At 41.4% G+C, this 25,724-nt stretch overlaps 1 protein-coding gene across 1 annotated transcript in view; it reads right to left on the minus strand.

Annotated features, from left to right (window-relative positions):
- PPP6R2 (protein phosphatase 6 regulatory subunit 2) overlaps nucleotides 1-25,724 on the minus strand; it is a gene marked incomplete in the record, with an annotated part of 934,057 nt that overhangs the window by 605,487 nt on the left and 302,846 nt on the right. Inside the window, 4 exon segments of the mRNA XM_053716315.1 lie at nucleotides 22,131-22,246; nucleotides 22,340-22,404; nucleotides 23,245-23,418; nucleotides 24,050-24,202. Of these exon segments, the coding sequence (XP_053572290.1) occupies nucleotides 22,131-22,246; nucleotides 22,340-22,404; nucleotides 23,245-23,418; nucleotides 24,050-24,202 (508 nt within the window).

A 25,724-nucleotide genomic window follows, 5' to 3' on the forward strand; every position in this document is an offset into this window, starting at 1 on the left:
AGTACAATGTGTGTGAAAAATAACACAAAAAAATGACTACCCAAAAGTTTGACAAAGACTGGTGGTTGAATTAGTGCATGGAAAGTGTTAAAATATCAGCATTTGAAAAACCCTAGGGTGTCTACTTTTCAAAAATATATGGTTTGATGGGGGTAAATTCCATTGGCCAGCTTCAGAAATGTCCCAAATAGGACATGGATGCATGATGACCGATGTGAAAATTCCAAGTTGAAAAACTGGAATGCGCTACCTAAAAATAAGGCCATTTAGCCCCCAGAGAACCCGACACACCTATACATAGGTGGTATCACTGTACTCAGGAGATGTTGTTGAACACATATTGAGGTGGTTTTTGGCAGTAACACATAACAGGAACTGAAAATTCATGCCTAAAGTACAATGTGTGTGAAAAATAACACAAAAAAATGACTACCCAAAAGTTTGACAAAGACTAGTGGTTGAATTAGTGCATGGAAAGTGTTAAAATACCAGCATTTGAAATACCCTAGGGTGTCTACTTTTCAAAAATATATGGTTTGATGGGGGTAAATTCCATTGGCCAGCTTCAGAAATGTCCCAAATAGGACATGGGTGCATGATGACCGATGTGAAAATTCCAAGTTGAAAAACAGAATTTATGTTTACCTGATAAATTACTTTCTCCAACGGTGTGTCCGGTCCACGGCGTCATCCTTACTTGTGGGATATTCTCTTCCCCAACAGGAAATGGCAAAGAGCCCAGCAAAGCTGGTCACATGATCCCTCCTAGGCTCCGCCTACCCCAGTCATTCGACCGACGTTAAGGAGGAATATTTGCATAGGAGAAACCATATGGTACCGTGGTGACTGTAGTTAAAGAAAATAAATTATCAGACCTGATTAAAAAAACCAGGGCGGGCCGTGGACCGGACACACCGTTGGAGAAAGTAATTTATCAGGTAAACATAAATTCTGTTTTCTCCAACATAGGTGTGTACGGTCCACGGCGTCATCCTTACTTGTGGGAACCAATACCAAAGCTTTAGGACACGGATGAAGGGAGGGAGCAAATCAGGTCACCTAAATGGAAGGCACCACGGCTTGCAAAACCTTTCTCCCAAAAATAGCCTCAGAAGAAGCAAAAGTATCAAACTTGTAAAATTTGGTAAAAGTGTGCAGTGAAGACCAAGTCGCTGCCCTACATATCTGATCAACAGAAGCCTCGTTCTTGAAGGCCCATGTGGAAGCCACAGCCCTAGTGGAATGAGCCGTGATTCTTTCGGGAGGCTGCCGTCCGGCAGTCTCGTAAGCCAATCTGATGATGCTTTTAATCCAAAAAGAGAGAGAGGTAGAAGTTGCTTTTTGACCTCTCCTTTTACCGGAATAAACAACAAACAAGGAAGATGTTTGTCTAAAATCCTTTGTAGCATCTAAATAGAATTTTAGAGCGCGAACAACATCCAGATTGTGCAACAAACGTTCCTTCTTTGACACTGGTTTCGGACACAGAGAAGGTACGATAATCTCCTGGTTAATGTTTTTGTTAGAAACAACTTTTGGAAGAAAACCAGGTTTAGTACGTAAAACCACCTTATCTGCATGGAACACCAGATAAGGAGGAGAACACTGCAGAGCAGATAATTCTGAAACTCTTCTAGCAGAAGAAATCGCAACTAAAAACAAAACTTTCCAAGATAATAACTTAATATCAACGGAATGTAGGGGTTCAAACGGAACCCCCTGAAGAACTGAAAGAACTTTGAAGTTCTGACGAGAGGCCATCAGATCCATGTCTGGAATGCCCCACAGCTGAGTGACTTGGGCAAAGATTTCCGGATGGAGTTCCCACTCCCCCGGATGCAATGTCTGACGACTCAGAAAATCCGCTTCCCAATTTTCCACTCCTGGGATGTGGATAGCAGACAGGTGGCAGGAGTGAGACTCCGCCCATAGAATGATTTTGGTCACTTCTTCCATCGCTAGGGAACTCCTTGTTCCCCCCTGATGGTTGATGTACGCAACAGTTGTCATGTTGTCTGATTGAAACCGTATGAACTTGGCCCTCGCTAGCTGAGGCCAAGCCTTGAGAGCATTGAATATCGCTCTCAGTTCCAGAATATTTATCGGTAGAAGAGATTCTTCCCGAGACCAAAGACCCTGAGCTTTCAGGGATCCCCAGACCGCGCCCCAGCCCATCAGACTGGCGTCGGTCGTGACGATGACCCACTCCGGTCTGCGGAATGTCATCCCTTGTGACAGGTTGTCCAGGGACAGCCACCAACGGAGTGAGTCTCTGGTCCTCTGATTTACTTGTATCTTTGGAGACAAGTCTGTATAGTCCCCATTCCACTGACTGAGCATGCACAGTTGTAATGGTCTTAGATGAATGCGCGCAAAAGGAACTATGTCCATTGCCGCTACCATCAAACTGATCACTTCCATGCACTGCGCTATGGAAGGAAGAGGAACGGAATGAAGTATCCGACAAGAGTCTAGAAGTTTTGTTTTTCTGGCCTCTGTCAGAAAAATCCTCATTTCTCAGGAGTCTATTATTGTTCCCAAGAAGGGAACCCTTGTTGACGGAGATAGAGAACTCTTTTCCACGTTCACTTTCCATCCGTGAGATCTGAGAAAGGCCAGGACAATGTCCGTGTGAGCCTTTGCTTGAGGAAGGGACGACGCTTGAATCAGAATGTCGTCCAAGTAAGGTACTACAGCAATGCCCCTTGGTCTTAGCACAGCTAGAAGGGACCCTAGTACCTTTGTGAAAATCCTTGGAGCAGTGGCTAATCCGAAAGGAAGCGCCACGAACTGGTAATGCTTGTCCAGGAATGCGAACCTTAGGAACCGATGATGTTCCTTGTGGATAGGAATATGTAGATACGCATCCTTTAAATCCACTGTGGTCATGAATTGACCTTCCTGGATGGAAGGAAGAATAGTTCGAATGGTTTCCATCTTGAACGATGGAACCTTGAGAAACTTGTTTAAGATCTTGAGATCTAAGATTGGTCTGAACGTTCCCTCTTTTTTGGGAACTATGAACAGATTGGAGTAGAACCCCATCCCTTGTTCTCTTAATGGAACAGGATGAATCACTCCCATTCTTAACAGGTCTTCTACACAATGTAAGAATGCCTGTCGTTTTATGTGGTCTGAAGACAACTGAGACCTGTGGAACCTCCCCCTTGGGGGAAGTCCCTTGAATTCCAGAAGATAACCTTGGGAGACTATTTCTAGCGCCCAAGGATCCAGAACATCTCTTGCCCAAGCCTGAGCGAAGAGAGAGAGTCTGCCCCCCACCAGATCCGGTCCCGGATCGGGGGGCAACATTTCATGCTGTCTTGGTAGCAGTGGCAGGTTTCTTGGCCTGCTTTCCCTTGTTCCAGCCTTGCATTGGTCTCCAAGCTGGCTTGGCTTGAGAAGTATTACCCTCTTGCTTAGAGGACGTAGCACCTTGGGCTGGTCCGTTTCTACGAAAGGGACGAAAATTAGGTTTATTTTTTGCCTTGAAAGGCCGATCCTGAGGAAGGGCGTGGCCCTTACCCCCAGTGATATCAGAGATAATCTCTTTCAAGTCAGGGCCAAACAGCGTTTTCCCCTTGAAAGGAATGTTAAGTAGCTTGTTCTTGGAAGACGCATCAGCCGACCAAGATTTCAACCAAAGCGCTCTGCGCGCCAACAATAGCAAACCCAGAATTCTTAGCCGCTAACCCTAGCCAATTGCAAAGTGGCGTCTAGGGTGAAAGAATTAGCCAATTTGAGAGCATTGATTCTGTCCATAATCTCCTCATAAGGAGGAGAATCACTATCAACCGCCTTTATCAGCTCATCGAACCAGAAACATGCGGCTGTAGCGACAGGGACAATGCATGAAATTGGTTTGTAGAAGGTAACCCTGCTGAACAAACATCTTTTTAAGCAAACCTTCTAATTTTTTATCCATAGGATCTTTGAAAGCACAACTATCCTCTATGGGTATAGTGGTGCGTTTGTTTAAAGTGGAAACCGCTCCCTCGACCTTGGGGACTGTCTGCCATAAGTCCTTTCTGGGGTCGAACCATAGGAAACAATTTTTTAAATATGGGGGGAGGGACGAAAGGAATACCGGGCCTTTCCCATTCTTTATTAACAATGTCCGCCACCCGCTTGGGTATAGGAAAAGCTTCTGGGAGCCCCGGCACCTCTAGGAACTTGTCCATTTTACATAGTTTCTCTGGGATGACCAACTTGTCACAATCATCCAGAGTGGATAATACCTCCTTAAGCAGAATGCGGAGATGTTCCAACTTAAATTTAAATGTAATCACATCAGGTTCAGCTTGTTGAGAAATGTTCCCTGAATCAGTAATTTCTCCCTCAGACAAAACCTCCCTGGCCCCATCAGACTGGGTTAGGGGCCCTTCAGAAATATTATTATCAGCGTCGTCATGCTCTTCAGTATCTAAAACAGAGCAGTCGCGCTTACGCTGATAAGTGTTCATTTTGGCTAAAATGTTTTTGACAGAATTATCCATTACAGCCGTTAATTGTTGCATAGTAAGGAGTATTGGCGCGCTAGATGTACTAGGGGCCTCCTGAGTGGGCAAGACTCGTGTAGACGAAGGAGGGAATGATGCAGGTACCATGCTTACTCCCCTCACTTGAGGAATCATCTTGGGCATCATTGTCATTGTCACATAAATCACATTTATTTAAATGAATAGGAATTCTGGCTTCCCCACATTCAGAACACAGTCTATCTGGTAGTTCAGACATGTTAAACAGGCATAAACTTGATAACAAGGTACAAAAAACGTTTTAAAATAAAACCGTTACTGTCACTTTAAATTTTAAACTGAACACACTTTATTACTGCAATTGCGAAAAAACATGAAGGAATTGTTCAAAATTCACCAAATTTTCACCACAGTGTCTTAAAGCCTTAAAAGTATTGCACACCAAATTTGGAAGCTTTAACCCTTAAAATACGGAACCGGAGCCGTTTTGAACTTTAACCCCTTTACAGTCCCTGGTATCTGCTTTGCTGAGACCCAACCAAGCCCCAAGGGGAATACGATACCAAATGACGCCTTCAGAAAGTCTTTTCTAAGTATCAGAGCTCCTCTCACATGCGACTGCATGCCATGCCTCTCAAAAACAAGTGCGCAACACCGGCGCGAAAATGAGGCTCTGCCTATGCTTTGGGAAAGCCCCTAAAGAATAAGGTGTCTAAAACAGTGCCTGCCGATATTATTATATCAAAATACCCAGATAAAATGATTCCTCAAGGCTAAATATGTATTTAATAATGAATCGATTTAGCCCAGAAAAAGTCTACAGTCTTAATAAGCCCTTGTGAAGCCCTTATTTACGATCGTAATAAACATGGGCTTACCGGATCCCATAGGGAAAATGACAGCTTCCAGCATTACATCGTCTTGTTAGAATGTGTCATACTCAAGCAGCAAGAGACTGCTCACTGTTCCCCCAACTGAAGTTAATTGCTCTCAACAGTCCTGTTGTGGAACAGCCATGGATTTTAGTGACGGTTGCTAAAATCATTTTCCTCATACAAACAGAATTCTTTCATCACTTTTCTGTTTCTGAGTAAATAGTACATACCAGCACTATTTCAAAATAACAAACTCTTGATTGAATAATAAAAACTACAGTTAAACACTAAAAAACTCTAAGCCATCTCCGTGGAGATGTTGCCTGTACAACGGCAAAGAGAATGACTGGGGTAGGCGGAGCCTAGGAGGGATCATGTGACCAGCTTTGCTGGGCTCTTTGCCATTTCCTGTTGGGGAAGAGAATATCCCACAAGTAAGGATGACGCCGTGGACCGGACACACCTATGTTGGAGAAAACCTGGAATGCGCTCTCTAAAAATAAGGGCTTTTAGCCCACAGAGAAACCCGACACACCTATGCATGGGTGGTATCACTGTACCCAGGAGATGCTACTGAAGACATATTAGGGTGTTATTTCGGCAGTAACCCCTTACCATTTTATCAGTAAATGTATTCTTAAATTGCTATTTGTCAAAAAATCAAATTATTTTTTTTCCCCCCAAACTTTGGCATAGATTGGTGGGTAAAATGGTTGCATGAAAAAAGTCAAAATACCCCAAGTTTAATACCTTAGGTTATCTTCTTTTAAAAAATATATACATTTGAAGGGTTATTCAGGGATTCCTGACAGATATTGGTGTTACAATGTAACTATCGCAATTTTGAAAAAAACATGGTTTTGATATAGCAAAGTGCTACTTGTACTTATTGCCCTATAACTTGCAAAAAAAGCAAAGAACATGTAAACATTTGGGTATTTCTAAACTCAAGACAAAATTTAGAAACTGTTTAGCATAGGTATTTTATGGTGGTTGTAGATGTGTTAGAGATTTTGGGGCTCAAAGTTAGAAAAAGTGTGTTTTTTTTTTTATTTTTTCATAATATTTTATAATTTTTTTTATAGTAAATTATAAGATATGATGAAAATAATGGTATCTTTAGAAATTCCATTAATGGCGAGAAAACGGTATATAATATGTGTGGGAACAGTAAATGAGTAAGAGGAAAATAACAGTTAAACACAAACATCGCAGAAATGCAAAAATAGCCTTGGTCCCAGATGGTCAACAAAGTTGAAAAATGTGGCCTGGTCACTAAGGGGTTAAGCGATGTATGAACCGTTTTGGATGTTCGCCGGTTGCAGGTACTATGCAATGTATCATGCGTGCTGTGTTGGGCCTCAGTGTTTTGCTCTTGTCTGTGCAACAATCCTCTGCTCCTGCCCCAGTCCGTTCATCTATGTCGGTAACACTCAGATCCTGCAAGTTCACTGGACACCAGGGTCAGTTCCAAATATTAAATTTATTATGAATCTCCTTTAATATGCCCCTTTGATGTCTTTGTAAGCGGAGCTCATGTTTGCAACCATTCCGTACGGCGGTTGGCTCCGCCCCTTCAGCCAACCTTTTATCTACCAAATCCTCAGAAGAAACAATTCTACGTACCTGCAGAGATGCATTTATATGAAATGTTATGTTGCTACAATCTGTGTATGTATTTTTTTTACATTTGATGTATTGCTAGGGTTATTAAATTCTCTCTATCGCCACCTAGTGGTGTTTAGGTATATAAAAGGTGTGAGAATTGTTTGTTTGGCATGGCATGAATAAGGGATAACATCCCGAAATGTTGCCATTATCTGTCTTATCTAATAAATATTAGATGTATGCTATCACCTTCCCTGACTGTCTTTGTAAATCTTTCTAGTCACAGGTTTACGAGCCTGAATCATGCATACCAAATCCTGCAAGGCCAAGCCGTGCAACGAGCATCACCGATGCCCTCTCCTGCTTGATTCAAGCAATGACCCGAGGTAGAAGAGCGAACGGAGGAAATAGTATTCCGACCGAGTCCAGTTCCCTGAGCATTTAGTGATCCCCAGACTGCTCCCCATCCCAGAAGGCTGGCATCTGTTGTCACAATCATCCAAGAGGGTCTGCGAAAGCAGGTTCCCTGGTAGAGATGATCCTGAGAAAACCACCAACGAAGAGATCCCTCGTCCTCCTGCTCTAGCTGTATTCGCGGAGACAGATCCGCATAACCTCCGCTCCACTGACTGAGCATGTCTAAACGCAGAGGTCTGAGGTGGAAGCGGGGCCGAACGGGATGATGTCCATTGCTGCTACCATCAGACCGATTAACTCCATGCACTGAGCCACTGATGGCAGAGGAGAGGACTGAAGCGCTAGGCAGAATCAAAAATCTTCGATTTCCTGACTTCTGGTCAGAAAAATCTTCATTGATAAGGAATCTATTATGGTTCCCAAGAAAATTACTCTTGTATTTGGAACTAAGGAAACTCTTTTACAAATGTCTATTCCATCCGTGAGATCGCAGGAAACATAAACATTTCCGTGTGTGATCTTGCTTGTTGTAAGGATGGCGCCTGGACCAGAATGTCGTCAAGATAAGGTGCCACTGCAATGCCCTGCGATCGGGCAGCACCGCCAACAGGGATCCCAGAACCCTTTGAGAAAATTATGGGAGCTGTGGCAAGGGCTGAATGGAAGAGCCACAAACTGGAAGAGTTTGTCTAGAAATGCAAACCTTAGAAACTTGTGATGGTCCCTGTGGATGGGAAACATGCCGGTACGCGTCTTTAAATCCACGGTAGTCATAAATCGACCCTCTTGGATCAAAGGAAGATGGAACGAATAGTTTCCATCTTGAAGGACGGTACTCTGAGGAATTTGCTTAGACTCTTGAGCTAAAAATGGTCTGAAGGTTCCCCTCCTTTTTGGGAACCCACAAATCCGATTGGAAAAGAACCCCAGACCACCCGTTCCTGCCTCAGAACGGGAACTATAACACACAGGTCGGAGAGGTCATTTAGACATTGTAAGAACGCCTCTTTTTGTCTGGTCTACAGATAATCTTGAAAGCAGAAACCTGCCCCTGGGAGGAAAGTTCTTGAACTCTAGTTTGTATCCCTGGGATACGATGTCCACCGCCCAGGGATCCTGAACATTTCGAACCCAAGCCTGAGAGAAGGAAAGTCTGCCTCCCCACAAGATCTGGTCCCAGATTGGGGGCAGGCACTTCATGCTGTCTTTGATCCAATAGCAGGGTTTTTTGATTGTTTTCCCTTGTTCCAAGGCTGATTGAGTCTCCAGGAAGGTTTGGACTGTTCCTGCTTGGAAGAGGAAGAATTTCCCTTGAAATTTCGAAAGGAACAAAAATTACTCTGACGTCCCTTTTGTTTGTTTCTCTATCCTGAGGGAGGAAATAGCCCTTTCCTCCCCGTAATGTCAGAAATTATTTCTGTCAAAACCCGGTCCAAACAAGGTTTTTCCCTTGTAAGGGATCGCCAAAAGTTGTAGACTTAAATGACAGGTCCTCAGACCAAGATTTTAGCCATAAAGCTTTGCAAGGCTAGCACAGCAAAACCTGAAAAATGTGTTCCCAGTTTAATAACTTGTAGGGAAGCATATGTAATAAGGAATTGGGCCGCCAACTAAAGGGCCTTTACCCTATCCTGGATTTCAAGGGGAGTGTCTGTCCTAATAGAATCAGACAACGCATCAAACCAGTATGCCGCCGCACTAGTGACGGTAGCAATGCACACTGCAGGCTGCCATTGTAAACCCTGGTGTACATACATCTTCTTAAGTAACCCATCTAATTTTTTGTCCATAGGATCCTTAAAAGCACAACTATCCTCTATGGGAATAGCAGTCCTCTTGGCCAGAGTGTAAATTGCTCCTTCCACCTTGGGTACTGTTTGCCAAGACTCCTTGATAGAGTCCGCTATGGGAAACATCTTTTTAAATATAGGGGGTGGAGAAAAAGGGATTCCCGGTCTCTCCATTCATTAGCAATGATCTCAGCAGCTCAATCTGGTACAGGAAAAACCTCCACCAAAAGTAGGTACATAAAAATATTTGTTTAGCTTACTTCTCTTTCGGTCACTAGGAAGTGAGGGAAAAGTGGCGCGCAACACAAATTGCAGCCTCCCATAGCTCCGCCAATCGTGGGCGTCTCAAAAAGAAATCTCCCGGTCGGTATCATGTCTAAAGTAAACCGCCAGGAACAGAGTAAAACACCATAAAAATAAAATTTATGCTTACCTGATAAATGTATTTCTTTTTTGACATGATGAGTCCACGGATCATCTTAATTACTAATGGGATATTCACCTCCTGGTCAGCAGGAGGCGGCAAAGAGCACCACAGCAGAGCTGTTAAATAGCTCCTCCCTTCAGTCCCACTACAGCCATTTGACTGAAGTTAGGAAGAGAAAGGAAAAGCAAAGGTGCACAGGTGTCTGAAGTTTACAATAACCCTTATACCTGTCTATAAGAACAGGACGGGCCGTGGACTCATCGTATCAAAAAAGAAATACATTTATCATCAGGTAAGCATAAATTTTCTTTTCTTTTTTAAGACACGATGAATCACGGATCATCTTAATTACTAATGGGATTCAATACCCAAGCTAGAGTACACAGATGATACAGGAGGGACAAGACTGGGAACCTAAACATAAGGCCCCCACTGTTTGAAGAACCTTTCTCCCCAAAACAGACCCTCAGCCGAGGCAAAAGTGTCAAATATGTAAAAACTTTGAAAAAGTTGTAGAGAGGACCAAGTTGCAGCCTTTCAAATCTGTTTCACAGAAGCTTCATTTCTGAATGCCCATGAGGAAGCAACAGCCCACGTGGAATGAGCCGCAACTCTGTCAGGAGGCTGCTGTCCAGCAGCCTCATATGCAAGAAGTATGATGCTCTTCAGCCAAAAAGAAAGAAGTAGACAGATTTCCATCCCTTACATTTTCAGGAGAAAACCACAAACAAAGAAGACTGATGAAAGTCCTTAGTCGCCTGCAGGTAAAACTTTAAAGCACGGACCACGTCCAAATTGTGTAAAAGTCTTTCCTTCTTAGGAGAAGGGATTAGGACACAAGGAAGGTACAACAATCTCCTGATTAATATTACAATCAGAAACCACCTTTAGGAACAAATCCTAATTTGGTACGCAAAACTGCCTTATCTGCATGGAAAATAAGATAAGGAGACTCATACTGTAATGCTGAGAGTTCTAAAAAACCCTCCGAGCAGAAGAAAATAGCCACAAGAAAACAAAACCTTCCAAGATAACTTATTATCTAAGGAATGCATAGGCTCAAACGGAGCCCCTTGAAGAACATTGAGAACTAAATTAAGACTCCATGGAGGAGTAACTAATTTGAACACAGGCCTGATCCTGAACAAGGTCTGACAAAAAGATTGAAACATCTGGGGACATCAGCAGACGTTTGTGCAACAAAATAGACAGTCAAGATTTGACTCCCTTTAGGGAGCTTGTCGATAAAACCTTTCACCAAACCCTCTTGGAGAAAAGGCAAAATCCTAGGAATCCTAACTCTACTCACGAGTAGCCCTTGGATTCACACCAATAAAGATATTTATGCCAAAATCTTATGGTAAAATCCTCCTAGTTACAGGTTTACGAGCCTGAATCATGGTCTCTATGACCAAATCAGAAAATCTCCGCTTAGATAAATTAAGCATTCAATCTCCAAGCAGCTTCAGAGAAACTAGATTTGGGTGAAGAAGGGCCCTGAACCAGAAGGTCTTTCCTCAAAGGATGTCTCCAAGGTGGCAGAGAAGTCATCTCCACCAGATCCCGCATACCAAATCCTGCGAGGCCAGGCCGTTGCTATGAGGATAACAGAGGCTCTTTCCTGCTTGATTAGAGCAATTACTCGAGGACAGAGCAAACTGAGGAAACAGGTATGCTAGATTGAAGGTCAAGGGGCCGCCAGAGAATCTATCAGTTACGCCTGGGGATTCCTGGATCTCGACCCGTATCTCGGGAGCTTGGCATTCTGTCGAGATGCCATGAGATCTAACTCCGGCCGACCCCATTTGAGAACACTTGCGGATGGAGTTCCCACTCCCCAGAATGAAAGGTCTGCCTGCTCAGAAAATCCACCTCCCAGTTGTCCACCCCCTGGGATATGGATCGACGACAGACAGCAAGAATGGGTCTCCCGCCCACTGAATTATTTTTTGATATCTGTCATCACCAAGGAACTAAAAAAATAAATGTGTTCAGAGTGCCTCAAATGGGCTAGGTGTTGTACAATGTGTAGAGTGTGTATTTAGACATATTTTAATTGTAAATCTAGTACTTTACACAGAATAAAAACATGCCACGGAGGAGTACAGTGGTAATAAATGACAAAAAACAATAAGATGTGAATCCACTCTTGTACAAATTAAATATTGAATATATCTATATAAAAACACTGAATATAAATGATGCAGAGGCTATAGTAGCCCCAATAAAAATATGAGAAAGTTAAAAATCCAAACAATGTCTGAAAGAAATCAATCCAATGTATGGATTAAAAATACAGTAAATCAAATGAATGGATTGCTGATATAGACTAGGAGGAGGATACCGTAAGAGATATTTTGTACCAGTGTTGGTGGTGATAATGTGTATAAAAAAGGGATGTGAAAATTATCCTTAGTGATTGCAAATATAAAAAAAAACAGACAGTGTCAACTTGCTTATTCAAAAGTGAAAAAAATTATGTGAAAATTTAAAAAATTACAAGGAAAAAAATAAAAAAATGTTGCTCAAAAAATGAAAAAAAGAGAACAAAGTGATGAAAAAAATAGGAAAAAAAGAGGAGCAAAGTCAGTGATTGTAAGCCAAGAAAACAAAATCCTAAAAAAGGCTAATGTGAAGATCCAAATAAAATCAAAAAGTTAATGTGTAGAAAAGGAAACCTTATTTTCCTAGTGTGAGAGTCCATCTGAGGTTCCTGATGGTGAGAATAAAGTCACCGGTCTTTTAGGTCAAACCCAATTAATGGGCTAGTGTTCCTGTTCCTGATGGTGAGAACCTTTGGTGGTTGGGAGAAACTCCAATCCAAATTTTTTTTTATTTTTTTCTTCTTTTAAATCATAAATAAAACCTAAAGGCAAATAAAAACAACAATAGTGTAGATGGTACTAAAAACTTATATAAAATCAAATTAGTGCTTACCAGCTGGGTCAATGCATTTCGGCCTCCTCTAGGCCTTTCTTAAGACTGATGTATGCCACAGACATTATGTTGTCCGACTGGAACCTGATAAACCAAACCGAGGCTAACCAGGGCCAGGCCAGAAGAGCATTGTAAATTGCTCTCAGTTCCAGAATGTTTATGGGTAAAAACCAACTCTGCCTGAGTCCATATTCCCTGAGCCTTTAGAGAGCCCCAGACTGCTCCCCACCCTAGAAGGCTGGCATCTGTTGTCACAATCATCCAAGATAGTCTGCGAAAGCATGTTCCTTGGGAGAGATGATCCAGAGACAACCACCATTGTAGATGTCCCCCTCGACTTCTTCTGAACAGTGAGATAAGGGACTAAGTCCGAATAATCTCCGTCCATAGTCTCAGAATGTTCAAACTGCAGAGCTCTGAGATGGAAGCGAGCAAACAGGATGATGTCCATTGTTGCCACCATCAGCCCGATTAACTCCATGCATTGAGCCATCAATGGTCGAGGAGTGGACCTGAAGGGCTAGACAAGTATTGATAATCTTTAATTTCCTGACTTCTGTCAGAAAAAATCTTCATAGACAGAGAGTCTATTATGGTTCCTGGGAAAGTTACCCTTGTGTTTGTAATTAAGGAACTTTTTTCTAAATTCACCTTCCAGCCATGGGATCTTAGGAAGGACAACACCAAGTCTGTATGAGATCTTGCTAGTTGAAAAGGATGACGCCTGAATGTAGAATGTCGCCAGATAAGACGCTACCTGCAAGTACCGCCAACAGAGATCCCAGAAACTTTGTGAAGATTCTGGGGGCTGTGGCAAGACCAAAAGGAAGAGCCACAAACTGGTAGTCTTTGTCCAGAAAAGCAAACCTTAAAAACTTGTGATGATCCCTGTGAATGGGAACATGTAGGTACGCGTCCTTCAAATCCACTGTTGTCATAAATTGATCCTCCTGGATCAATGGGAGGGTGGAACGAATTGTTTCCATCTTGAAGGACGGAACCCTGAGAAACTTGTTTAAACTCTTGAGGTCTAGAATAGGTCTGAAAGTTCCCTTTTTTTTGGAAACCACGAACAGAATGGAATAAAACCCCCAGTCCCTGTTCCTGAATTGGAACAGGAACAATCACTCCCAGAGCGGAAAGGTCTCCTACACAGTGTAAGAACACCTCTCTCTTTATCTGATCTGCAGATAATCTTGAAATTAGAAATCTGCCTCTGGGAGGAAAAACCTTGAACTCAAGTTTGTATCCCTGAGACACTATTTCTATTGCCCAGGGATCCAGGACATCCTAAACCCAGGCTTGAACGAAGAAGGATGCTCGGGGGCATGCCCTTCATGTTGTCTTGGAATCACTAACCGGTTTCTTGGACTGCTTTCCTTTGTTCCAAGACTGGCTGGGTCTTCATGCAGGCATAGACTGTTCCGGCTTAGAGGAGGAGGAGGAAGAGGAGGAGGAGGAGGAGGAGGAGGAGAAGGAGGAGGAAGAAGAGTTTCCTTTAAAATTTCGAAAGGAACGAAAATTGCTTTGTCCTTTTTGTTTCTTCTTCACTTTAACTCTTCCAATCACTAACGTAGGCAAAGAGAATGACTGGAGTGGGAGGGAAGGGAGGAGCTATTTAATAGCTCTGCTGTGGTGCTCTTTGCCTCCTCCTGCTGACCAGGAGGTGAATATCCAATTAGTAATTAAGATGATCCCTGGACTCATTGTGTCTTAAAAAAGAAAACTGAGCCCAATATTCTTCCTCAGCCCCAGTGCCCGCATCCAAGCTGTCTACATAAAGTCTCCTCCATATATAGGAGAATTTATGTCTCTTGCAAATAAAGTGCCCAGTCCTTTATATATGTATCCCATCTTGTGTAAATAAAGTGCCTCCTTTTAATTATTCTTTTTAGAAAAACATAATTTATGTAAGAACTTACCTGATAAATTCATTTCTTTCATATTAGCAAGAGTCCATGAGCTAGTGACGTATGGGATATACATTCCTACCAGGAGGGGCAAAGTTTCCCAAACCTTAAAATGCCTATAAATACACCCCTCACCACACCCACAATTCAGTTTAACGAATAGCCAAGAAGTGGGGTGATAAGTAAAAAGTGCGAAAGCATATAAAATAAGGAATTGGAATAATTGTGCTTTATACAAAAAAATCAAAACCACCACAAAAAAGGGCGGGCCTCATGGACTCTTGCTAATATGAAAGAAATGAATTTATCAGGTAAGTTCTTACATAAATTATGTTTTCTTTCATGTAATTAGCAAGAGTCCATGAGCTAGTGACGTATGGGATAATGATTACCCAAGATGTGGATCTTTCCACACAAGAGTCACTAGAGAGGGAGGGATAAAATAAAGACAGCCAATTCCTGCTGAAAATAATCCACACCCAGAATAAAATTTAATGAAAAAACATAAGCAGAAGATTCAAACTGAAACCACTGCCTGAAGTACGTTTCTACCAAAAACTGCTTCAGAAGAAGAAAACACATCAAAATGGTAGAATTTAGTAAAAGTATGCAAAGAGGACCAAGTTGCTGCTTTGCAAATCTGATCAACCGAAGCTTCATTCTTAAACGCCCAGGAAGTAGAAACTGACCTAGTAGAATGAGCTGTAATCCTTTGAGGCGGAGTGTTACCCGAGTCAACATAGGCATGATGAAATAAAGATTTCAACCAAGATGCCAAAGAAATGGCAGAAGCTTTCTGGTCTTTTCTAGAACCGGAAAAGATGACAAATAGACTAGAAGTCTTTCGGAAAGACTTAGTAGCTTCAACATAATAATACAAAGCTCTAACAGCATCCAAACAATGCAATGATTTCTCCTTAGAATTCATTCATAGGATTAGGACATAATGAAGGAACCACAATTTCTCTACTAATGTTGTTAGAATTCACAACCTTAGGTAAAAAATTCAAAAGAAGTTCGCAGCACCGCCTTATCCTGATGCAAAATCAGAAAAGGAGACTCACAAAAAAGAGTAGATAATTCAGAGACTCTTCTGGCAGAAGAGATGGCCAAAAGAAACAAAACTTTCCAAGAAAGTAATATAACGACCAAAGAATGCATGGGTTCAAAAGGAGAAGCTTGAAGAGCCCCCAGAACCAAATTTAAACTCCAAAGAGGAGAAATTGACTTAATGACAGGTTTTATACGAACCAAAGCTTGTACAAAACAATGAATATCAGGAAGATTAGGAATCCTTCTGTGAAAAAGAACAGAAAGAGCAGAGATTTGTCTTTCAAGAAACTTGCGGACAAACCTTTATCTAAACCATCCTGAAGAAATATAAGTCTTCCAGACTCTATAATATATCTCTCTAGATACAGATTTACGAGCCTGTCACATAGTATCAATCACAGAGTCAGAGAAACCTCTTTGACCAAGAATCAAGCGTTCAAACTCCACACCTTAAAATTAAGGTTATGAGATCCTGATGGAAAAAAGAACCTTGAGACAGAAAGACTGATCTTAACGGAAGAGTCCACAGCTGGCAAGAGGCCATCCGGACAAGATCCGCATACCAAAACCTGTGAGGCCATGCTGGAGCTACCAGCAGGACAAACGAGCATTCCTTTAGAATATTAAGAATACCCTTGGAAGAAGAACTAGAGGCGGAAAGATATAGGCAGGATGACACTTGTAAGGAAGAGATAATGCATCCACTGCCTCCGCCCGAGGATCCCTGGATCCGGACAGATACCAGGGAAGTTTCTTGTTTAGATGAGAAGCCATCAGATCTATTTCTGAGAGTTCCCACATTTGAACAATCTGAGGAAATAGCTCTGGGTGAAGACCATTCGCCCAGGTGCAACGTTTGGCGACTGAGATAATCCGCTTTCCAATTGTCCATACCTGGGATATGAACCGCAGAGATTAGACAGGAGCTGGATTCCGCCCAAACCAAAATTCGAGATACTTCTTTCATAGCCAGAGGACTGTGAGTCCCTCCTTGATGATTGATGTATGCCACAGTTGTGACATTGTCTATCTGAAAACAAATGAACAACTCTCTCTTCAGAAGAGGCCAAGACTGAAGAGCTCTGAAATTGCACGGAGTTCCAAAATATTGATCAGAAATCTCACCTCCTGAGATTCCCAAACCCCTTGTGCCGTCAGATACCCCCACACAGCTCCCCAACCTGTAAGACTTGCATCTGTTGAGATTATAGTCCAGGTCGGAAGAACAAAGAAGCCCCCTGAACTAAACGATGGTGATCTGCCCACCATGTCAGAGAGTGTCGTATAATCGGTTTAAAGATATTAATTGAGATATCTTTGAGTAATCCCTGCACCATTGGTTCAGCATACAGAGCTGAAGAGGTCGCATGTGAAAACGAGCAAAGGAGATTGCATCTGATGCGGCAGTCCTAAGACCTAAAATTTCCATGCATAAGGCTACCAAAGGGAATGATTGTGACTGAAGGTTTTGACAAGCTGATATCAATGATAAACTTCTCTTGTCTGACAAGGACAGAGTCATAGACACTGAATCTATTCTAGAAACCTAAAAAGGTTACACTTGTCTGAGGAATCAATGAACTGATTGGTAAATTGATCCTCCAACCATGAACTTGAAGAAACGACACAAGTCGATTCGTATGAGATTCTTCGAAAATGAGAAGACTGAGCAAGTACCCAGATATTGTCCAATAAGGAAATACCAAAAAACCCTGTTCTCTGATTACAGAAAGAAGGGCACCGAGAACCTTTGAAAAAAATTCTTGGAACTGAGGCTAGGCCAAACGGTAGAGCCACAAAACTGGTAATGCTTGTCTAAAAAGAGAATCTCAGACACTAAAAGTGTTCTGGATGAATCGGAATATGTAGATACACATCCTGTAAATCTATTGTAGACATATAATGCCCTTGCTAAACAAAAGGCAGGACAGTCCTACAGTAACCATCTTGAATGTTGGTATCCTTACATAACGATTCAATATTGATAGATCCGAAACTGGTCTGAAGGAATTGACCTTCTTTGGTACAATGAAGAGAAAAAATAAAACCCCAGCCCCTGTTCCAGAACTGGAACTGGCATAATTACTCCAGCCAACTCTAGATCTGAAACACATTTCAGAAATGCTGAGCCTTTGCTGTGTTAACTGGGACACGGGAAAGAAAAAAATCTCTTAGCAGGAGGCCTTAACTGAAGCCAATTCTGTACCTTTCTGAAACAATGTTCTGAAACCAGAAATTGAGAACGGAATTGATCAAAATTTCTTTGAAGAAAACGTAATCTGCCCCATACCAGCTGAGCTGGAATAAGGTCCGCACCTTCATGGGTACTTAGGAGCTGGCTATAGGTTTACTAAAAGGCTTGGATATATTCCAAACTGGAAATAGTTTCCAAACTGATACCGCTCCTGAGAATGAAGGATCAGGCTTTTGTTCCTTATTGTGAAGAAAGGAACGAAATGATTATAGACCTAAATTTACCTTAGATTTTTAATCCTTTGGTAAAAAATTCCCTTCCTTCCAGAAACAGTTGAAAAAATAATTTATTACCCTGGAAAGAAAGGGAAAGCAAAGTTGACTTAGAAGACATATCAGAATTCCAAGTTTAATCCATAAAGCTTTTCTAGCTAAAATAGCTAGAGACATATACCTGACATCAACTCTAATGATATCAAAGATGGTATCACCAATAAAATTATTAGCATGTTATAGAATAATAATAATGCTATAAAATTATGATCTGTTACTTGTTGCGCTAAAACTTCTAACCAAAAAGTTGAAGCTGCAGCAATATCCGCTAAAAATATAGCAAGTCTAAGAAGATTACCTGAACATAAGTAAGCTTTTCTTAGAAAGAATTCAATTTTCCTATCTAAAGGATCCTTAAATGAATTACTATCTGCCGTAGGAATAGTAGCACATTTAGCAGGAGTAGAGACAGCCCCATAACCTTAGGGATTTTGTCCCAAAAAAACTCTAATCTGTCAGATGGCACAGGATATAATTGCTTAAACGTTTAGAAGGAGTAAAAGAATTACCCAAATTATTCCATTCCCTGGAAATTACTTCAGAAATAGCATCAGGGAGATTAAACACTTCTGGAATAACTACAGGAGATTTAAAAACCTTATTTAAACGTTAAGATTTAGAATCAAGAGGACCAGAATCCTCTATTTCTAATGCAATTAATACTTCTTTAAATAAAGAACGAATAAATTCCATCTTGAACAAATACAAAGATTTATCAGCATCAACCTCTGAGACAGAAACCTCTGAACCAGAAGAACCATTATCAGTACCAGAATGATGTTCATTTAAAAATTCATCTGAAAAAAGAGAAGTTTTAAAAGACTTTTATGTAAACTAGAAGGAGAAATAACAAACATAGCCTTCTTAATGGATTTAAAAAATAAAATATCTTATGTTTATCAGGAACACTCTGAAAATTAGATGTTGACGGAACAGCAACAGGTAATGTAACAGTACTAAAGGAAATTTTATCTGCATTAATAAGTTTGTCATGACATGCAATACAAACAACAGCTGGAGAAACAGATACCAAAAAATTATAGCAGATACACTTAGCTTGGTAGCTCCAGCAGTAGACAGCGATTTTCCTGTAGTATCTTCTGACTCAGATGCAACGTGAGACATCTTGCAATATGTAAGAGAAAAAAACAACATATAAAGCAAAATTGATCAAATTCCTTAAATGACAGTTTCAGGAATGGGAAAAAATGACAAAGAACAAGCTTCTAGCAACCAGAAGCACTGAAAAAATAAGACTTAAATAATGTGGAGACAAAAGCGACGCCCTTATTTTTTAGCGCCAAATAAGACGCCCACATTATTTGGCGCCTAAATGCTTTTGGCGCCAAAAATGACGCCACATCCGGAACGCCGACACTTTTGGCGCAAAATAACGTCAAAAAATGACGCAACTTCCGGCGACACGTATGACGCCGGAAACGGAAAATAATTTTTGCGCCAAAAAAGTCCGCGCCAAGAATGACGCAATAAAATGAAGCATTTTCAGCCCCCGCGAGCCTAACAGCCCACAGGAAAAAAAAGAGTCAAATTTTTGAAGGTAAGAAAAAAATTATTAATTCAAATGCATTATCCCAAATATGAAACTGACTGTCTGAAAATAAGGAAAGTTGAACATTCTGAGTCAAGGCAAATAAATGTTTGAATACATATATTTAGAACTTTATAAACAAAGTGCCCAACCATAGCTTAGAGTGTCACAGAAAATAAGATTTACTTACCCCAGGACACTCATCTACATGTTTGTAGAAAGCCAAACCAGTACTGAAACGAGAATCAGCAGAGGTAATGGTATATATAAGAGTATATCGTCGATCTGAAAAGGGAGGTTAGAGATGAATCTCTACGACCGATAACAGAGAACCTATGAAATAGACCCCGTAGAAGGAGATCACTGCATTCAAATAGGCAATACTCTCCTCACATCCCTCTGACATTCACTGCACGCTGAGAGGAAAACCGGGCTCCAACTTGCTGCGGAGCGCATATCAACGTAGAATCTAGCACAAACTTACTTCACCACCTCCATCGGAGGCAAAGTTTGTAAAACTGAATTGTGGGTGTGGTGAGGGGTGTATTTATAGGCATTTTAAGGTTTGGGAAACTTTGCCCCTCCTGGTAGGAATGTATATCCCATACGTCACTAGCTCATGGACTCTTGCTAATTACATGAAAGAAATTAAAGTCAGCACTTACTTCATAAATCTGCCAGACAGCAAGGCAGCTCACCAGGTTTGAGAGGTCCTCTCCCTCACATGGACCTGTGGAAAAAGAGGTAAAGACTGAGTTATTTTACTCAGGCTTTCCGAATCAGGGCAGCATAATTACATGGGAGGCGCAGAGAGAATTATGTCCCACAAGTTCCTATTGCTCTAAAGCCACCACTGCTCTACTGAACAGACTGATATGGACTATGGCTACACCCCAGGACAAAGCAGCACAATCTTACACTACTTACTTACTTGCTTGAATAATCTTTTCTAACACCTAACTTTACCACTTATTTGCTGTAACATAGGCAAAGAGAATGACTGGGGTGGGAGGGAAGGGAGGTGATAGTTAACAGCTTTGTTGTGGTGCTCTTTGCCGCCTCCTGCTGGGCAGGAGTGATATATCTCATTAGTGATTAGATGATCTGTGGACTCATTGTGTCATTAGAAAGAAATGGCATGCTCTATCTGAATCAAGAAAGAAAAAAATGTGGGTTCAGTGTCCCTTTAAGCCTTTGGCTGGGGTGTCTTTGCCTCCTCCTGGTGGCCAGGTTCAGTATTTCCCAACAGTAAGGAATGAAGCCGTGGACTCTCCTTATATTAAGGAGGAAATGGTTTGGTCACTAAGGGGTTAAAATATATGGCACAACCATAGTGTTTTACTGGTGAATTTATTTTTTTTTCCTTTCAGATCCACAAAAAAAGGTAAATTAGTTCATTATATGAACTCTGTTCCATCATCATCCTAAGAGACCTTTATAAAACGGGAAAGATATTCACTTATTTGTTAGAAAGGCAGCAAATGTAGCGATTACAGATAAATTAAAACTGTATGAAGTCTGCATCATAACCTCAGGAAGGAGCTAACAGTACCACGACAAAAATACACTTTGCCTCATGCATCTCTCTCTTCTACCCTGGGATCCAGAAGAATTGTTACACACATGCTGTGAATATCTAACAGACCACAACTTTCTACCCTGGGATCCAGAAGAATTGTTACACACATGCTGTGAATATCTAACAGACCACAACTTTCTACCCTGGGATCCAGAAGACTTGTTACACACATGCTGTGAATATCTAACAGACCACAAATATCTACCTTGGGATCCAGAAGACTTGTTACACACATGCTGTGAATATCTAGCAGACCACAACTATCTACCCTGGGATCCAGAACACTTGTTACACACATGCTGTGAATATCTAACAGACCACAACTTCCTACCCTGGGATTCAGAAGACTTGTTAAGCACATGCTGTGAATATCTAACAGACCACATCAAACCCAAGATGTACAGAAAGTAAAAAAAAGGGAGAAGCAGATCTGCACCGGTAAGCTCACATTTCTAGTGTAACACCACCCAACCTACATGTTCACTAACCCAAGTAAGTTCTGAGAACAGATTTCCCAATTCACAGATGACCCCGAGTCCTCCTTCAGATACTTATTTTGTACCCCGAACTTGTGTGATTCTGTGTACACCATTAGACACTACAAATGCAGAAGCATGTGTTATTTGACACTTTTTGGTGCCAGATTTATTCTTGTGCAAGATAACTTTGAGATCTAGATTTGCACAGATCGTAACATGGTAATCTTGCACAAGATTCAATCCAGCTCCTATAAGAGCCAAATAGCGCATTCTTCAGCATTCGGAACCCAAAAAGGATCCAAATGCACATAACCTTATATGCACTGTTCTCTTGTCCCTTTATCCTCTGAGGAACATCATAAAACACCTGCGGGTCTGCCTGACTATTTATAGATAAGGCACTACAGGTGCCCTGAGTGACCTACTGAAGGAGACTCACCTTTGCACAAACAAATATGATCTGGCTTTCTACAATAAGTTAAAGCTGCAGACATACACTTACCTGTGATAAAGTCACTGATCTGAGCCTGCATTGGACCCTTTTCCATGTTGTGCACAACAGTGTTGGCAATGCGCGTCAGATGACCCATATTCCCTCGTCGCATTCCCCCATCCGCCCTTAAAAAAAAAAAAAAAGCAGAGAGCAACCATGAACGAGGAGCACATTGTAACCCTAATCACTAGATAGATACAAACAGAAATAGGACTCACTGGATTTTATCGTTCGTTTCCCAAGCATCCAGGATTCTCTGTACCAAACAGCACTTCTGAAAGAGCTGAAATCAGACAAACTGTTGTCACAAGTCTATAACCAGACGCACAACCTCCCCAGAAACTCATTGCTCTATGCACAGGATAAAGATACAGCTGATGAGGTGTAACCAGAGTAGCTTCACCCAGATGGCATTTACCAATTGTTTTTAAGACGTCTGCTCAGGCCCCAGGCCTGAACTTAGTGCTTTGTTTTAGAAACACTCTAAACCAGGGTCTCTGTACAGTGGTTTTTACTACCACAAGAAACTAACATCTTACTAAGTTAAAGGGACAGTAAACTTATGGTTTTAGACAGAGTATGCAACAACCTTCCAATTAACTTAATTTGCTTTGTTATCTTGGAATCCTTTGTTGAAAAAAAAAACATACCAAGGTAGGCCCAGGGGCAGTGATGAAATACTGGGTGCTAGATGCCAATTGATGGCTGAACAAATATGCTTATTGTCAGTCTCAAAACAATGTGCTTAGCTAGCTCCCAGTACTGCATTGTTCCTTCAACACAGGACACCAACAGAAAAATTAAGTAGAAGCAAATTGGAAAGTTGTTTATACTCTGTCTGAATCACAAAATAAAAATTGGGTTTCATGTTCTCTTTTTTTTCACATCCAAACTGTTAAATTTAAGGGAAGGAAGACCGCTGGCATGGGGAATGTCCTAGTGTCCTACAATGATATATAGTGACGGGTCACATAAACGTAAAACGTGTTACCATTAGGACACTGAAGAATCCCTGCAGGAGTGTCCTGTGTCCTCCCTGCAACCATGAGAGGTCGGTGCAAGTGCTTAGGAGGGGATACACGAACGTATAGAAGTGTACGCGAGCAAACACAACTTTACTCACATGCGTCACCATAATATCATCTTGCTCACTGTCCCTATCTGTTGCTTCCTCTTCCTTTCGCTCATCCGCCAGTTCACTCTTCCCATCCTGTAGGGAGTGGGACAAGACAGACTCTATGCACAGCTCCACCTGCAAGTGCAGGAAGTTGTTCCACGTGTACCGAAAGAACAGGTCCTACATGAGAAGGATAAACGTGAGAATGGGTCATGAATCTGGTATCTGTTCTCTATATAATACTGTGAGATAACGGGCAGCACTAATTCTTATCCACAATACATAAGCAAATCATATCTACTATAAGTACTTATGGAGTTCCCTGGGGATACATTATTTATAAACTACAAGTTGCAGGTGTTTTTTTTCATGCAGCACTGAACTGACCATACTGTAGATCCGAAGGTTCTGAAACGCACTATGGGAGTGTATTGATCAGCAGATGCCACTCTGGACTTCAAACTTTGGAGATTTTTCTGCTACTAAATTTTGGGTGGTGACAACACAGGAGCAGTGATTAGTACAAGCACTTGAGCGTATACTAAATGATGTTGCCTTGTGTCAGTAAATGGCAGATTGTTATAGAAACATACTGCTGGAGAATGGGTGGCTAACACTAAGGAAGGCACTGATGGGTTCATCTGGTGTCCAACTTTCAGACAAATCTGACATAAGAACAGTAGGTACATTTAACCCAGGACTCAGAAAGCATGACTTGCACATGCCTAGTGAGATATCATGCAATACGTTGCATCACTATCTGAGCACCCTGTACACCTCTTATATCACAGACCTGAAGCCTAATGCTCACCAGTAGAAGATCCATGGTGCCAAGTCGACACAACTCCTGGTTAATACTGGGAGTGTTCGTGTTTAAGAGAGCAGCAATTAGACGTGTCGTGTGCAAGCGTGCATTCCCCAACGGCTCCTCCAGGAGTCCAATGGTAGTCAGGATGGATTCTTTCTGCAAGAGAAAAAAAAGAGAGACAACTGATACTAGTACCAAAGCCCATGCACTTACATATACAGCAAATCTCCCAAGAATAAAGCTTGTGCTAGAGCGCTTGCACCTGGAACTACACATAAACACGTTTGTACAGTAAAGTTAACCGCTAGTGAAGTCATTTAACAGGCCAATGCACCTACCCTATTACTTATCCCTACGGTTAACAGACCCATATCTTTATTTCTCAGAAGATCACTGAGCTTATGAAGGTCTGGGTTACTTCTATAAACAAATATCACATTGCCTCTTGGAAAGCAAAAAACTGAACACTAGGGTAGAAAGAAACATACAATTTACTGGGAATGTTTTTAATTTCACTTATGGTGTATCTACTAGTGGGGGGAAAAACTGACACTTACACCTTTAAAGCTTGGTTTGAGTACTTTGTGGTGGTTTCTGTGCGTTTTGTAAACGACAGAAATACCTAACTGAGAACTACCAGACAACAAATACAAAATTTATGCTTACCTGATAAATTATGTTCTTTCCTGGCAGGGTAAGTGAACAAATTCATTACTGTTGGGGATACACAACCTGGCCACCAGGAGGAGGAAAAGATACCGCAGCCAAAGCATTAAGTATCCTTCCCACTTCCCCTACTCCCCAGTAATTTAGAAAACAGGAAAAGTAAGAGAAACACTAGGGGTATAGGAAGACAAGGGGAAAAAAACGCTGCTAAGAAAGAAAAAAATAGGGTGGGTTTGTGGACTATTCCTGCCAGGAAATAAATAATTTATCAGGTAAGCATAAATTTTGTTTTCTTTCTAATGGTAAGGAGAGTCCACAAATTCGTTACTGTTGGGAATTTAATACCCAAATTAGAGAGAGGAAACCAAAATGAACAGGCAGAGGAAAAAAGGCAAAAACATCAAATTTGTAAAAACTTTGTAAAGATCTGCTCCATAGAAACTTCGTTCTTAAAAGCCCAAGAGGACGACACTGCAAGGGTAGAATGAGCCGTAATCCTCCCAGGAGGCTGTTGTCCTGCCTCCATGTACGCCATATGAATGACACTGCTCAGCCAAAAGGACAGAGTAGACAGTTACTTTTTGACCCCTGCGTTTATCACCATACAATATGAATAAGGAAGAGGATTGTCAAAATTATTTGGTAGCATGAAGATATAATTTTAATGCTCTTACAAGATCCAGGTTCTGAAAACATTCCTTCCTAGAAAGATTAGGACAAAAAATATTGATATTGTGGTCAAACAACCTTAGGCAAAAAACCCAAGTATGTAAAACTGCCTTATCTCCATGGAAAACAAAATAAGGGGAATCACACTGTAAGGCAGATGATTCAGAAACCCTGCGAGCAGGAGAAATAGCCAACACAACCAAAACCTTCCAAGACAAAAGTTTAAATGTCAACAGAACGCATTGGCTCAAATGGAGCCTGTTAAACACGAAGAATAGCAAAGGGAGGAAACCGATCAATAAGCTTGAACCTCCATGGAACCGCTAACACGTCCAATAACACT

The sequence above is a fragment of the Bombina bombina genome, chromosome 6 (assembly GCF_027579735.1).
Source record: "Bombina bombina isolate aBomBom1 chromosome 6, aBomBom1.pri, whole genome shotgun sequence".
NCBI classification, from domain to species: Eukaryota; Metazoa; Chordata; class Amphibia; order Anura; family Bombinatoridae; genus Bombina; species Bombina bombina.